Source organism: Alosa sapidissima, chromosome 11, assembly GCF_018492685.1.
Source record: "Alosa sapidissima isolate fAloSap1 chromosome 11, fAloSap1.pri, whole genome shotgun sequence".
NCBI classification, from domain to species: Eukaryota; Metazoa; Chordata; class Actinopteri; order Clupeiformes; family Clupeidae; genus Alosa; species Alosa sapidissima.
In genome coordinates this window covers 15,006,630-15,022,728 of record NC_055967.1, presented here as the reverse complement: position 1 = coordinate 15,022,728, position 16,099 = coordinate 15,006,630, and the positions used below count along the sequence as shown (strand labels likewise).

The window sequence follows — 16,099 nt, the reverse complement described above, 5'->3', positions numbered from 1 at the left end:
TTCTTGATTTGGATCATATAACGCAGTTCTGATTTAATTATACAGTTTCAGCTTGGGATGTTTATTAGATGATGGTGTTATATTGATCAATCAGTCTTGTCCCAAACAAAATTGCATGCATTGTGTGTTCCACCAATTGTTTCTCTTCAACCAATTCAATTTCATTAGCCTGCCAGCGGATTCACTGAGCACACAATACCTATGACCTGGCTTTAGAAGCGGCTTGTTCAATGCTGGCAGTGCACAGGGGAGAGATGTTGTCAAGCACTGGCAGCGTCTACACACAATGACAGTGCGGCAATCAGAGTGAGAAGAAAGCATCCATTAGGATTAAGACATGGCCAGAGTGGCCTGCAGCCAATTCACTTTTCCAATAAGCCATTCATTCCCGCACCCACCTGCCTGCCTCCCCCCACCCCACCCTCTGATGCTGGACCTATCTCTGCCCCCAACCACCCAACCACCCCCACCTCCCACTGATGCTGCACCCATCTCATCCTCCACCCCCACCCCACCCCCTTTGTTTCCTTCTGTCCTTTGTTTCCTTCTGTAAACACTCAAAATGGATAGACAACATGAAAACAAATGAGATACAGCTTCAAGCTGTATGGCCATTATCTGCGTCTGATCTTGGCTTTGATGCACGTTTTTATGCTGACGTTCAGGTTTGCAGCATACAGAACATGAGAAACGGTCAGCACTTCACCCATAACTCCCTGCTCAGCACAACAAGCCCGATGGGTCTTGGAGGATGAAATACAACATTCAACACCTGACCACAAAGATCCTGAGACTCTCCCCTTCGCCTTCTTAAACATGTCAGTCAATAAATAACATGTCAGTCAATAAATAAATAAATAAATAAATAAACAAATCATGAACAGCTTTGTCAACCCCTTTTAAGGGAGAATAAAACAGCATCTTTGAAAAGATTCACGGTTGTGTAAACAGGCAGACTATTTCAATAGTTCCACACTGTGCTCCTTCAAAGCTCATCTTAAATGCAGATCATTGAATTACACAGACTACATGAAACACAAGACACAAAGCTTCCCGCATGTCGATTCCTTGCAATCACGACTCCTGTCAGCTGCGTGGGTGTTTCACGGCCCTGAGCTGTCTAATTTGTTGTTTAGCTCACGATCATTAAAACTTACCCCGGGCACAGACACCGACTGAAGCTAAATCACAGACAAATTAGCCGGAGCCTTTGCCTTCAGCACCTTTACCAGCAAATTAAAGCTTTATGTATAAACCTTAACCTATCAACTGACTTACACTGAGGCACAGTGTCTTTTCAATGTTTAATCACTAGGTATGCAACATTTGCGATGACTAAATAAATTCTGAATCTGAACTTGAGTGAAAACATGGGAATGACTAAAAGAAAGAGTCAGTATATCTTTTCTGTTTTTACTTTCAGTTCCTTGGCAGTGATATTTGTTTGGTGTGTAGCCAAGCCCAACACTGCTCAAATGTAACGTGACAAGTCTTGTGTTCCGAAACAATCAATCAACTGTGGAGGACTCCCGCCCAGCGCCAGAGCAGCAGCTGGGATCAAAGGGCCGGCTGAAAAGTCCTGGGCTCCACCAGGCTGTGGGAGAGGTTCCTGAGCTCCTCCACACTCTGCACTTGCTTGTAACCCAGCAGGGCCAGTGTGCTGTTGCACAGGCTTTGCACCGCCTGCACGATGCTGAAGTGCAGCCGCAGCCTCCAGCTCTCGGCCGCGGCCTTGGAGTCGCGTGCCGTCGAGTACTTGTAGTGCCACTCGGCGGGCGCGTTGGTCACGTTGGTGTTGTGGGCGATCCAGCGGAGGACGCGCGGGTGCACGCCGTCCAGGCCCACGAAGCGGTAGATGTCGCGGGCCTTGTCCTCGGGCCGCAGGGCCAGGTCCTCGTAGCGCAGCAGCAGATAGCGGCCGCGCAGCCAGCCTGGACGCTGCAGCAGGCCCGTGTCGGCCGACGCCTCCATGTCGCGGCACGTGTGGCCGATCTGGGCCAGGTCCACGTAGCGCGGCTGGCGGCCCGTGGCGTTCCAGATGCGCCAGGCGCGGAACCCCGAGAACACGCCCATGCGGGAGGCGAGGACGGCACGCGGGTCGCGTACCAGATGGACAATGCGAAGGTCCAGCCGCGGGTCCTCGCTCAGGGTGCGCAGGTCAGCCACGCGTGGCACGCGCACCGCCTTAATGGCCACGTGCCCACGCTGCCGACACGCCTCCGACGCCACTGTCAGGTTGAGCGCGCGGCACTTCTTGTGGCACCAGGCCTCCTCCGGCTGGCTCGCCGAGAGGCTCAAGTCGACCCCGCCCGCCTCAGGACAGACGGGTGGCGAGCACAGGGCGAGGCTGGAGCTGCTTCGGAAGAGGGCGGACGTCACGTGGTCCTGCGGCGGCGGGTGGATGTAGCTCTCCAGGAAGCCCAGGCGGCAGGTGAAGAGGTTGAGCAGGAGGTCGCGGTAGGCCCCCAGCAGCTCGCGCCTCTCCGGCGCCCTCCGGTGGCAGCAGCTGCCGTTGGTGAAGGACTGCCACACGTGGAAGAGCGGCTCGTAGACGTAGAAGACGTCCGGGTGCTGGTTGAGGAGCTGGCCCGTGAATGAGGAGCCGCTGCGCGTGGCCGCAAACAGCAAGATGTGCCGGCGTCCCGGGACCGCGCCCGTCCCCACTGTCTCCACGGGAACCGAACTCTCATCGCACGCGGATCTCCACCAGGACTCTGGGGAGGGGGACAGAGAAGGAGACACGCTGACACAATGGGACCAGGCCTCAGTGGGCCGACATACTGGACCCAAACCACCCAATTAGGATCTGTCTGCTGGGCACATGTGCTGCCACCATTACCGGAGCTCTGCTTGATCAGCTCTCGTGACAGACAGACCCAAGGCTCAAGCATCACAGTGGCCCAACACAAGGTCACATCTGAGGTCTTTGTTTGGAAGAAGAAAACACCCCCTCACCGCAACACACACAAAAGGCTCGTACATTCACTCATAATTACACATCTATTATTCATGACTCACTTACATTAGGAATTTTCATTTTTTCATTCCTCTCAAAAAAACAAAAAACAAATTAAACTGGCAACATAAAAGCCTGGGAAATCAGTTTGCAGGCAACCCCTGAGAATAAACATAATCTGTTTACATGCAAAGTAACGGAGTGTGTAAGCATGCATGAGAAACGGGGGGAGGGGTCAGTCTCATCCTACAACAGAGCAGCTCTTAAACATTAATCACCTCTACATTGAGTGCAGAGAGAGAAACATATCTAGTGTAATTACTGATGATGAGCATTTGATTGCACATGGGATATTAGGGTGTGTTTTACTGTGTCTCTCTGTGTGTGTGTGTGTGTGTGTGAAAGGCGGGGGTTTGGGAGAGAGATTGCCTTTTCCACGCAGATCCGTCGGTTGAAATTGCTAACAGCTGCTCTATGAGACCTGAACCCTCCAGATAAATGAGCCCATCTCTTCCTTTGGCTCTCCACAGTGAGGAGGGGTATTCCCCAGCTGAGTGGATATCAATCCTCACCGCAATCTCCGTTGCCCAAGCGCTGCCTAATGCACCGCCTTTTCAACACAATTAACCTGCTGGAGTACCACTTATAGGAAGATTAGAATATCTGCACACATATATGGAGTCGGATATTCTGTATCTGATTCGGTGCCTGGTGTATTGGCTCTCTGATGGAATTTTGGATACCGTGTGCAGACCTGTTCCTGAAATCGTGGCGGTTCTTTACAACTCACTCCACTGCACCCTCTACTGTCTGATTCACACAAGAAGTGAATCTTCCGTCTGCATGTGTGATGGTCAACATATCTCATGTAAAGCCTTCAGACATGACCAGACATGTAATATGAGGATATAATCAACAAGCCCTTCCAAATGCTGAGGATTACAGCCATGGAACCAATTTCCAAGGCAATGCATCTGTGTGTCTTGATAGAAATTCTTCCTTCGAATTCTTCCTTTTTGTTCAATCCTTTGTTCATTTTAATGGACTGCTTATTATGATGTCCTCATTACAAAATGATTATTTATTGTGTACAGATGTACAACAGGTGGGCACTGGTGTGGGTGAGAGCTGGAGGCGGCACCAACCTTTAGCCTGGCGCTCCAAGCAGTGGGAGTTCCCCTGGCAGGAGCTGGGCAGGGACTCCCTGAAGGAGCGGATGGCGATGTACTGCACCACCAGAGACGCACACACCAGGAGCAGCAGGGTCTTCCAGGAGCACTCCATCCCTCTGCACCAGCCTACATCCTCAACACCACACACACTGAGAGGAGAGACAACAGACAGACAGACAGACAGAGAGTCACAGAGAGAAAGAGTGTCGTTATTTCTGTCATTTCTATAATTCTGAATGCTGATTTGCACAGTAAAGCTGATTAATGTTGAGAGTTATTTTTTCTCTTTCAAGTGGACATTGCTTTAATTTACTCAGACATATGGAAACACAGTGTGTGTATGCAACATACTGCACAACTACACACTACACTACACTCTTCTCACACACAAGCACACACACATACACACATTTGCATTATCCCTCTCCCATTTCTGTCTCTTGGGAATGCAGTCAACCTAATTTGATCAGACCTGACCTATAGGGGAGTTTAATGGATAGCTGCACCAATTAAATGACTGTAAATGATGTCTTGTTGGGCACTGCATGAGTACTGCATCAGATGTAAACACAGTTGAATGCATCTGATTGCAATGTAGTCTCCAATGAAAACAAATCAAAGACTGTGGGCCAACTCCTAACAACAAACATGATATAAATTGACAATAAAAGAATAAAATAAAAACAGATAAAATGTCTGCCATCAGTCTGCACCGACATGCCATGTTGGTCCATGGCATGTCGGTGCAGACTGATGGCAGACATTTTATCTGTTCTTATTTTATTCTTTTATTGTCAATTTATATCATGTTTGTTATAGGAGTTGGCTATATTATAGCTAACAACGGAACCTTCACACACACATACACACATTGCCACAAACTATACAAACCATATGTCATCCAGCCTTGACCCTGAATCTCTTACCTCTCTCTCTTTCTCTCCCTGTCCCACACAGACACACACACAGGCACAGACACAGGGAGGGAGTAATGCATCAGAACATCACCTGGCACACACACACAATGAGCTCTCTGCCCCTCGCCCCCTGCCTTATTTCCTAAAGGGGCTCCAGCCACCTGTCTCTAAGCAGACCTGAGAGGAAGCGCTGTGCTTACATATGAGCGACTTCTGCATCCACTAAATACAGCTGATTTAGAGCGGATTCAGACACAGGTGGCTGGAGAGCCCCTATTACTGGCCCTCATCAGCCATCACGCACTGACTGCAGGCAGCAGAGAGGCAGCTCTCCTCCTGGCTTTGTCCCCGAAATAAGTGCAGGAAAATGGACCGTTGCAATCAGAGCTGTTACAAATTACAGAGTGAGACTGCTGTCGACTCGTTCACAGCGCAGTGCTTCACTATTCGTGGCCTGTCTCTGTTCCGCTCTGAATTCACACCGGCCTTTCAGCCCTGTTCACACATGGAGTGTAGCACTTAAGTAGTGGCAGGTCAATATCCCAGGAGATGTAAGTGACAGCTGAATGACTTTTCTCCCCTTCACAACTCTAAACAGAAAGGCCCCATTCATGCAATGGATACAACGAGTAGAAAGAGAAGCCGCACATCACCCGTGTCCAGTGCACTGTTCCAAGGCAACACTCTGTTGCACTGGTTGTTGTGATTACAACTGCACACAATTGTTGTGGTCCACAGTGGGAGTCTGCTTTCATTGTGGAGTAATAATCAAAAATAAGGCAGACGCCCACCATTTCCCCTACCCCCCGCCACCACCGTCTCGGAAAAAGCAGCAGATGCCAAATCTGTGGATTAGAGCCATTAGATTTGGAGCCGTGCGTCTACTTCCTTACCTTTCCTATTCCGGGAACGATCCCAAAGGTTCAATATCTCAGCCACCAGATGGAATCAGCCTCAAATTGTTCTCGGAGCATGCCGCCTATCCTTTATTATTTAAGCAAGTTAAAGAGCACAGATTGCTTTGGAATTTGCCATGAAATAAATCCCCCTTGTGCTGCTTGAAGAGTGGGTGCGCTCAGCTTTGGAGAGAAATGGTGTGCAGACTTCCATCACACACACTCAGAGGAGATGAAAGGCAAAGTTGTAATTCCCTGACGCTTAAATCTATTTCAATTTTTGACATTTGTGAAGAAAAATGTCTGAATAAAATCGAGCAGGAACACTTTTTAGGGCAGCCTCTGTCTCCCTCTCTTTCTCTCATTCCCCCACTCCTCATTTGCCCTTTTACAAGGCTTACATCTATATTTTAGCGAGTGAAAGTTTAAACACCGCTAATCACATCTCCCTTTTGTAAAACCCTCCATAGTTGTCAGGTTCTTTTCTCCTTTGTCTGTCCATGTATTCCTCTCCTCCTTTATGCCGCTCCATATCTAACTAGTGACCTGGGCAACAGAACACAGCAAAGCACCCCACAGCGAGACAGATAAGCAGACAAGGAGAAGGAGACATGTAGGATGTAAATGTTCACAGCGAGGAAGACAAAACTGCTGTTTTTGCCCTTACTGCCTCTTCTATTCCTGAGGAGATGCACTTATCTGTGTGTCTTTCCTTTACCGTCACTTTCACATAAGAGGAGCCAGCTTTTTGTAAACGGAATGGTCAGTGCTTTCCACATCTACACAAGTCTAAAACAACTTGGCTGTCATGTTTCAGGTGCGTTTTATAGCATTTTTTGAGTTCTGTTAGAGGACAAAATGTAGCCAAAAATGTGGACAAAACAGATTTGTTCAACAAGTAAAACGTGCAATATCCCCAAGAATGAGAAGTTATGTTTACATAATTTTATCAGTTAAAACATAGAACGACAGTACAGAAGCATCTTTGTTAAATGTCAGACAATGCGATGAAAAAATCTTTCCACTCTTTATGACAAAATTTCGCCGTTCGTGTCTAATGTCCCCAGTTTACACTCATTTGACGTTACCATTTCTACGACTGAACAATGAGTATTTTGAGTTGTAACATCGATATTGCATAAGACAGAACAAAACACTACTCTATTACTTGTTTCAGCCAAGAGCGAAGCGATACGACGAATGCGTTTAATGACCACCGGACAACATGCAACATGAATATCTTACCCTGAACACACGATGAGCAACGGTCTTTCCAAATTGTCACTCTAGGTCAAAACACAATCTCATTCTACCTCAGAGGCGAGGACAAACACCGGGCTTTCTCCGACGGCAGTAGAGAGGGATAAGCATCCCTCCCGTGTCTGTTCACACAGCCCTCCACCGAGTCAGGAATGAGGGACCAACAGTGGGCACTGTGCTTTGGGAGTCAGTGGGCAGGCACTCTCTGTGGTCTCGCTTTACCTGAGTAGCCTACTTCACATGGCTCGAGACGCGTACTCGCGTACGGTTTGAACGCAAGCGCATAACACAAATTAAGTTATTCATTTTTTTTTTTATCACTACAGTGTCTTATAGATACTTGGTGTGTTCATGGGTATTTGCATGCAATTGAACTTTGACAATATTAGGAACAACAGTTATATTAGTAGTCTATATAATAATAGTAGTAGTCTATATAATAATATGTAGCCTAATGGATAACATGTGGTGGTCCAACACCTTCTGCACAACAGCCTATTGTCAAAGCAACTTATTTGTTGTGCAGAATGTCTGTGTATGACCTACATGAATCTGATCTGTAATTTCACTATAGTGCCAGCACCTCAGAAAGAAGCACTGATCCATAACAAAGGATCTCCAAAAAAGATGAAGTATCTCTCCACAGCAGAAAATTTGACTAACAAACCAAATCCAGATTAAATATTAGAATGCTGCCAGGTCTTGGGCAGATAACCAAACTGTGTTTATTTTTTTCAAGCTCATAAAAAATATATATCTAAGCGTGAGTGCTACAGAATATGCATGAAAGGCAGTTGATGTAAAGCAGATCACTTGGCTTGGAAATCAAGACCCTGGCGAATAGAATTTCTGGATCAAGGTTTTACTAAAAGCTGACAAGGTTTAAACCTATTTTAATTTATGAGGAATATTAGCCAGGATGAGTGCATCAGAAAACCCAATGATTTTAACTGTCACATTTTAATCTCTGTTAAAACTGTCACGGTGAGATCTCATGAAGAATGCAACTGGTTATTGGAATCTGTTGTCCTCACTAAATCAGTAAAATATCAATTCTGATCAAGACTTTTGAAACCCATCCATCAAGGTTAATATATGTACAGTATGGCACAAGACTTTTATCAGTCCAAGATTTAAACCTGTAATTATGTGTTTCAAATCTCTGAACAGCCCGCACCTCTGAAGTACATCATTTGTCTTGCTAGGGTCTTTTTTTACTTTCTCGAGGTCAAAACACATTCAGCCCTAATTCGAATGGTGCAAGGTGCAAAGTCTGTCAACAAGCAAAGTGTCTTGTGCATGAAGTACTGCTATTGTGTGCCATTTGGGAGCACTGACCTGGTTCATCGATTTTTGTGCCTGACTTTACCCAAGCTGTTAAATTTAGTGCATTTATTTAGTCTGCTTATGAAATTCGCTGTGGTTACACTTTCATTCAAATTAGGCCTGAGGATCTCTGGAATCCTCCTCATACAACCACAATTTTCTTCATTCTGGAGAAAAGCACCCGGTCACCTGTTTTGTTTCTCAACATTGTCAAATTACCGACGTCCTGCACTGGCTCAAACTTGCATCCTTCAACATAAAGGATAAACAGTTTAATTATTTTATCCAGATCTTGAGATAAGACATAATACCTTTGTATCTGGTGACAGAAGGATGAAATGGTCAAACAATTTCTGTAAAGCCTGTTGAATCATTCACATGTTAACCTTTGATGTTGTGATTAAACAAATATAATGTTAATGTCAAATTTCATAGTGCATTTTTCCATAATCTTTGAGTTTATGTCACCATACTTAACACAGTCAAATATTTAAAGACGGAGAACTGTCAGTATACAGGAGACCTGGGAGAAACCTTTCTACCTTATACATAGTGCCTCTGCATTAATACTGAAAGCAATTTAATGCTAATAGCTGACCTTGGAGCCCAAATCAGCCAACCAAAGCAAGGTACAAGTCAGTGTACCAAAATATTTTTCAAGAGTAGTGCCTGCCTCACCTTGTACGCAGTGGCACACATTAAGTCATATGTAAATTCAAACCTATAAATAAAATTGAAAACAAGGCCTTCTATGATAGAATGTTAGAATGCTAAATTATGTAAGACGGGCAAAACTACTATATACAGTAGGATGACTGAGTGGTGTCAGAATTGAAGGAGTCAGAATTAAATGCTACCTTGCTTTTATTCATGGCATGGACTCATGGGAATTTAGTGCTCTCCTCATGGTGCTGTGAATATTTATTGAAAAAAGGTTGTTTGGAATGTAGCCTTTGCAGCTATCTAAATCATATTGCAACGGAGAGGGACCCCTTACTGAAAATTGTTGAAGTAAGTTGAAGTATGGTCTTGTCAGAAGAAGAGGATGCTGGCAGTGGATCCAAGAGGAAGAAAATATACAGTGTACATCAGCAGTCGAGACTTCACCTAATAAAACAATCTGGAAAGATAAAAAGACAAGCCACTCTACCATGAGAACTGAAAGTGAAGTGTATTTCCACTACCACAAATCTGTAAGCCTCAGTTTGAAATGCTTGAACTGCAGTTTTATAAAACCAGTTATTACCCTTTTATCTTTAGTGTTAGTGAGGAATAAAGTTGTTAGTATGTGCTGTGAACACTCAAAGGGACCAATGCATTCTTCTTTCCTTCTTTTAGAGAAACCTTGCGCACAGACATGTCATCTATTTAAGAGAACACAGCCACTGACTGCATTCCTTACAGCATGTAGATCAATGACAATTATTTTGGGAAGTGGCATGAAATCAGTTTTAGGGAATTCTGTCCCAACAACTGCAACTCTCCAACAACTGTTGTGAGTTACAGTATATCATGGTCAAAAAGTCACTAAAATAAAAAAATTATATAAAATTATGGTAATGTATAGTTTTGTGAAGATTTTCCATTGATTTAAGAAGTGCATTCAACACCATACAACCCCACCTGCGGGTGGGCAAACTGGTGGATCTTGGAATAAATCCGAGGCTTATTTTACAGATTAATGACTTTCTCCTAGACCAGACCAGTCAGATTTAATTCAGCTACTTCTACCCCCAAGTCTATAAACACTGGGACCCCACAGGGCTCCGTTCTGTCTCCCATACTGTATACACTCCAAACTGATGAGTGTCGAGCTCTTGCTCCCACACACACACGTTTTTAAGTATGCAGAGGTTGGTTTCGAGAAAGAAGATGGGAACTTAATTAAATGGTGCTTAGACAACTTCCTGGCTGTTAATGCGACCGAAGCAAAATAAACAGTCATCAATTTTAGATGTAGCAGGGAAGAAGCAGGCTACCTACTCTATTGTTAGCAACAGATGCATAGAAAGAGTTAACAGTACTTAGGAATTGAAATTGACCATCAGCTGAAGTCTGATAAATGAGCTACTGCTATGGTTAGAAAGCTGCAACAGCTAATGGTTTTGCTGAGGAAACTGAATAGCTTTTATGTCGACCATCATGTCTTACAGCTGTTTTATAAAGGTGTCCTTCAGATCATCCTGTGCTTTGGTTTGATTTGTGTTTTTGGTAACATACACAAGCAAGACCGCAGAAAAAAGCTGCATCGCATGAAGATGGCAAGTAGAGGCATCGGATGCAAATCAGACGTCAGCAGCTCAGTTGTGAAAAAAATCTTCTTTTGAGCAAGACTGAGCGCATCCTCTGTGACCCTATTCATCCTATACACAATAGGTTCCAAAGTGGCATGGGAAAGATAGTCCAAAGAAAAGAAAAACCTGCATGTTTATTCCCTGAGCAATTCGATTTTTAGATTAAAGAGACCAACCTGCTAGAGACAGTTCAAAACAAAGGATTTGATGCCCTATTTCTATGCAATATCGGGATGAATCCTTTTTGGGATAATAAAGTTGACTTTGACCTTGATGACTGGCTGAGTCATCTGGATGCATGGAAAGGTTTTCTGGGTGGATTAGATCATCACCAAAATTGAACCTCGATCATCAGATTTTGCAAATGGATTCAACAGTTTGCTGTCCAGTGTGTTAGGTAATTGCATCCAGCTTGGCTGAAGCTATTTTGTTTTCAAATCTACACAGGAAATTACACCTTTAATGAGAGTTAAAAAGCAACACCTTTCTACCTAGGTGGCCGAGACTATCTCCAGGAGTACCCACCTATTCAAACATTTCACATCTACAGTATGCAACTGCTGGAAGCATTGATTGAGTATGAATGTGGACTGCTACTGTTACTGAAATGTTGACACTATGAGTCTTATGAGTGTTCAGGGGCTTCAGAAAATATTAAAGGGGAGATGTTTATAGACTTTATAGACTTTACTTTACTTTATTTCTGCATTGTTGCACCGTTGACTTACTCATTTGCACAATCACCATGACCACTATCACCATTGCACCACCATGACACTCATTCACACAGAGCACCTTAGAGCACCTTACCATACCTTACTATGCACAAAAATCACAGGCTCAGTCCCTGCCTCAGTCATTGCAAGCGCCTCTGATTTATTAATCACCACTATGTGGATACTGTTTTTAGAATTGATTTAGATTAAGTGTTAGTTAGTATAATTTGTATTTTTGTAATTTGTATTTTAGTATATTTTTATATATTGTATTAAGTGTTAGTATAATTTATATTTTAGTATATGTAGCATATTCTTTATCTTCTACTGTCCTTACTGCTTAGTTGTGTTTTTATATTATATACTTTAATTACTCTTTCTGCTGTTAAAGAATGTGTTTGTGTTGTATGTATGCTGCTGAGACCTTGAATTTCCCCTGGGGATCAATAAAGTATCTATCTATTTATCTATCTATCTGTTACCTAATGTTAAAAAGCCTAATGCCCAGATGTTTTGATAATGTACTGCAAAGGGCCACCACAGCTTGTGGAGCAGGATGCATGTATGATGCTAACCCAAAAAGATGGGATAAATGTATTCAGTCCAGCTGCAGAAAGTGTGGGACGGTCTGAGGGGGAGCAGACAGGATGCTATGCTTCAGCAGGATTGGAAACAGAGCAGGGAAGTGGGCAGATTGCACAATCTTGCACATAAAGATTGTGTACCTGTTTGATCTCATCACCACCAATTCACTCAGCACCAGAAAGGTTTCCAGCTGCTGGGAAGACGTTTCTGAAGCACACACTTCATTTCCTTCATTTCCTGGGTTTCAAAATCCTGCTGGCAGCACGAGCGATTTCTCAAGCCCAGACAGGGCTCTCCGCTCCAGATGGGATAGGACCAAGAGGATCTCCACCATACACACACAAGCAACCATCTCATTACTCTTGTGCTCATGGAAGTGCTTAAAAGCATAATGTCAAGAGTAGACAAGAGCCATATATTGATCATCATGTGAGGAAAACATGCCAGAGAACGTCCAAATGGGTTCAACCTAGTTCAACTACTGAAGTTGAACATCGAAATGAGTCACCAGTCAGGATTGTATCTGCACAAAGCTAGAAACATGAACTGAGAAGAGAAGTGACTGCTGGTGGGGACAGGATGATATCCCATGGTGTCATCGTGGTGTCATCATCATGTCATCATCACTTGTGAGCCGGCTTATGCATAGCCTGGTCTGGAGGTTGATAGAACGATTGGGATGCCCAGGGTATTGGACCTGACAGGCTAATCCTGCTGAAGAAACTAGTGACCCTCTGGTTCAGCCTTGTCACTCATCAGATGAAGTACTGCCTATATACTATAAAAAAAACTTTACAGAGACCTATGGGGGTGATGAAGTGCTTGCCTTTTTTCCTCAGACATCTGTCAACACCAAGTTCTGTGAGAGAGCCAACCAGGTCAAGCCCATTCAGTGGTATTCCAGTTATCAAAGGATGATGTCTGTAAATCTGTACATGGTACAACTGTTTAAGTTCAGCCTGGCTATTAATTCATTTCCAATTGCAAAATAGGCATTCCATGAGTAGGGATATCCTTTACTAACATTTACTAACCTTGCTTAAATATCTTGTATATATTGAGGATGTATACCAAGATGGCGACGGGGGAAAGGAACACTTGGTCTTTAACAGGAAGAGACCTTGGGCAGAACAAGCAGAACATTATCCCACGGGACGGTGTGTGTGTGGGGGGGGGGGGGGGGGGGGGAGGGGGACAAAGAATATCAATCATACACACAAGGAAAGGGAGACAATGAGAATAACAGGTAATGAGGTCACCTCATCAGTATCATGGGCTTAGCATAATATGATATGTAAGGACAAGGGAGAGGCTATCTGGCATGGTGTGTATGGATGTTAGTTATACAAGAATAGAAAGGGAAGCAGGACAATTTGCAACTGACTGGTGAGAGACGCACACCACACACACACCACATGTTGGATCCTTAGACGCTCCTTTTGTGATACAGTCTATAGCATGTAGCCACAACTGCTTGACATGACAGGCATTAAATATGGGCTGAAGGGTGCTGGGTTTGATGTATTATTCTTATCTAGGGTCTACTAGAGTCTGCTAAAGAAGAATGCTAGATTTAAAGATGGAATGGTGCATGGAGGCAGAAAGATTGTTCCATGGGCTCAGTAGTAGAAGGCTCTTGCTCCTATTGTGCTTTTTGATATTCTTTGAATGATAAGAAAAGGACTTTTCAAACTAAATTAAATCAAGAACATTAAATTCTCAAGAAACATTCCCTGAGGATTATCTAAGACCTCATGACCTCTAGCGTCTCCAGAGGGCAAACACAGGGCCTGTCATTCCCACAGGCTGTCAGCCTAACCATTGTTTCTCCCTCTCTCTGTGTGTGTGTGTGTGTGTGTGAGAGAGAGGGGGGGGGGGGGAGAGAGAGAGAGCAAGAGAGAGAGAATGAGAGAGAGAGAGATCAGCTGACACTGTTTATATTTTTACTCTTGGTTGTTTATCCCTGCTAATGCGATTTGTTCTTTCAATATCAATTCATATCTGTAATCCTGACATTAAATATGTACATTCAATGAATGGACAACTATCAGTTTCAAGGGTTTCAAGGTTGTTAATCTGTCTTGTGCACAAATGTCTTAAAATATTAGTCCCTCTTAAATGGAATCACTTAAATTTGGCAAGTTAACACTGAGCCTACACACTTGAATCAAATGCAGTCATCTCTATTGTTAGCCTAGAAATCTAGACGCACCTGCTGCCAGGGCTAGTCTAACAACTCTCCGTTGGCTTGTGAGCTCGAAAAATTAAACTTCTATCAGGCCAATCAAATCGTAGAGTCGTTAGGCGGGCTTAACATAATGATTGATGGCAGAGTTGCAACGGTTTGGCTTGAATTCCCTGCTACTGTCATCACTCACATACATTACATACAGTACTCTGCTTGCAATAGTAAGTCCCCCCCCCCCAACACACACACTTACATCATCACTGTCATCACTTCACATACATACAGCACACTGCTTGCTACAGTAAGCCTCCTCTACATACTTGCTGCACACTGCCCCCCCCCCCCCCACCCCACATACACAGCACATTGTCTTCAGGATCTTCTCCAACACACATCCTCTACATACTTACAGCACACTGCCCCCACCTACCCACACACACACTACACACACACACACACACAGTCACTGCTCCACTCCCCTCCCGCCCACACACACATCTTCACTGTCATCACTCACATACATTACATACAGTACTCTGCTTGCAATAATAAGTCCCTGCCCCCCCCCCCCCTACATACACAGAACATTATTTCATCAGGAAGCTTCTCCAACACACATCCCCAACATACTTACAGCACACATCCCCCCAACACACACACCAAGACCCCTGGCAGTTGGGTTAGCCCCTTGAGCCGTGGATCTGCCCAAGGTTTCTTCCTTGGTCAGGGAGTTTTTCCTTGCCCCTGTTGCTCTTGGGTGCTCCTTGTTGGTGCCCCCCACCCAATCCCAATCCTCCCCCACCTTTTTTATGCAGCCCTTGCCACTTAATCTAATAAACCCCTCTTCTACTGCACTTTTTACCCCCCCCCCCCCCCCCCATTAATGCACAAATAGGCTGACACCAGACATAATTTCACTGCATTTCTTACTTCCAGTAACTATATGCATGTGACAATAAACTTCCTTGTATCCTTGTACTTGAAAACAAATAAGATGGATGTTGCTGTTGGCGAACAGTGTGACACGAGTTAAGCTTTTATTAAGTTGGCAAAAGTTTGAACTAGCCAACTAGCTCCGCATGGGACTAGCGCTCCTATTGCGTGCAGAGGGAATTTGAAAGACAACCAATTATCCCGCCCCTCGGACTGAGCACTGCGAACGGTGAGTGGCCAGACCCTAAATTTTAATGTGTGTCTGGCTCGTCAGGCTATAGTGTTGTTGCTGTACGTCTTAAAAATAATTAAATGCTAATTTGTCAAATTTGCATTGCATTCAAGAAACGCAACTGTCAGATTTGTTAAAAAGAGGCATTGGTGAAAGTTCCAAAGACCTGACAAACTTTCCCTATTGCTCGCAATTTCTCTTCATCTTGTCAATTAATTTCAATTATGTCATGTTCACATCCTCCATCCACAGGGAGACTTTATGCATCCTAGTGGTTTCATGGCTCTCACGTGGACTGCTGGATTCAGTGAGTTCTAGAAGGCTGAGTGAGTGACAGGTCTGAGAGTCCCAGTGCCCACTGGCTCCTGTCTCGCGATTAATGCACAATGTGGATGCACCATATACCCTTCATCTGTGCACAGGAAATATTCTTCTCTCAGGTTCAGATATTCAAGGTTACCATCAACGGGGCTATGGAAAAACCAGCAACCGAAAAACCCTCAGCTGTCACAGATTTGTAGTTCAGGTTTGAGACTCCAGGTGCCACTGTGTGCCACTGTAAATTCGACCGCAATTACTGGAGTATTGAGGCTGAGTCACTATCACTGGCATAGTGAACCATTA

At 44.4% G+C, this 16,099-nt stretch overlaps 1 protein-coding gene across 2 annotated transcripts; it reads right to left on the bottom strand.

The window, feature by feature from the left end:
• Positions 1-524: 524 nt before the first annotated feature.
• si:ch73-62b13.1 (uncharacterized protein LOC100002270 homolog) lies at positions 525-7,385 on the bottom strand. 2 transcript variants are annotated; one of them, XM_042111305.1, is made up of 3 exons: positions 7,187-7,385; positions 4,102-4,277; positions 525-2,714 (listed from the first exon to the last, which is right to left on the bottom strand). In XM_042111305.1, exons 2-3 carry the CDS (start codon positions 4,238-4,240, stop codon positions 1,558-1,560), a joined length of 1,296 nt encoding a protein of 431 aa, XP_041967239.1. In that variant the 5' UTR covers positions 4,241-4,277; positions 7,187-7,385; the 3' UTR covers positions 525-1,557. The 2 variants fall into 2 exon arrangements, with proteins under 2 accessions (XP_041967239.1, XP_041967240.1); XM_042111306.1 differs by having other exon boundaries at positions 7,255-7,385.
• Positions 7,386-16,099: the final 8,714 nt, after the last annotated feature.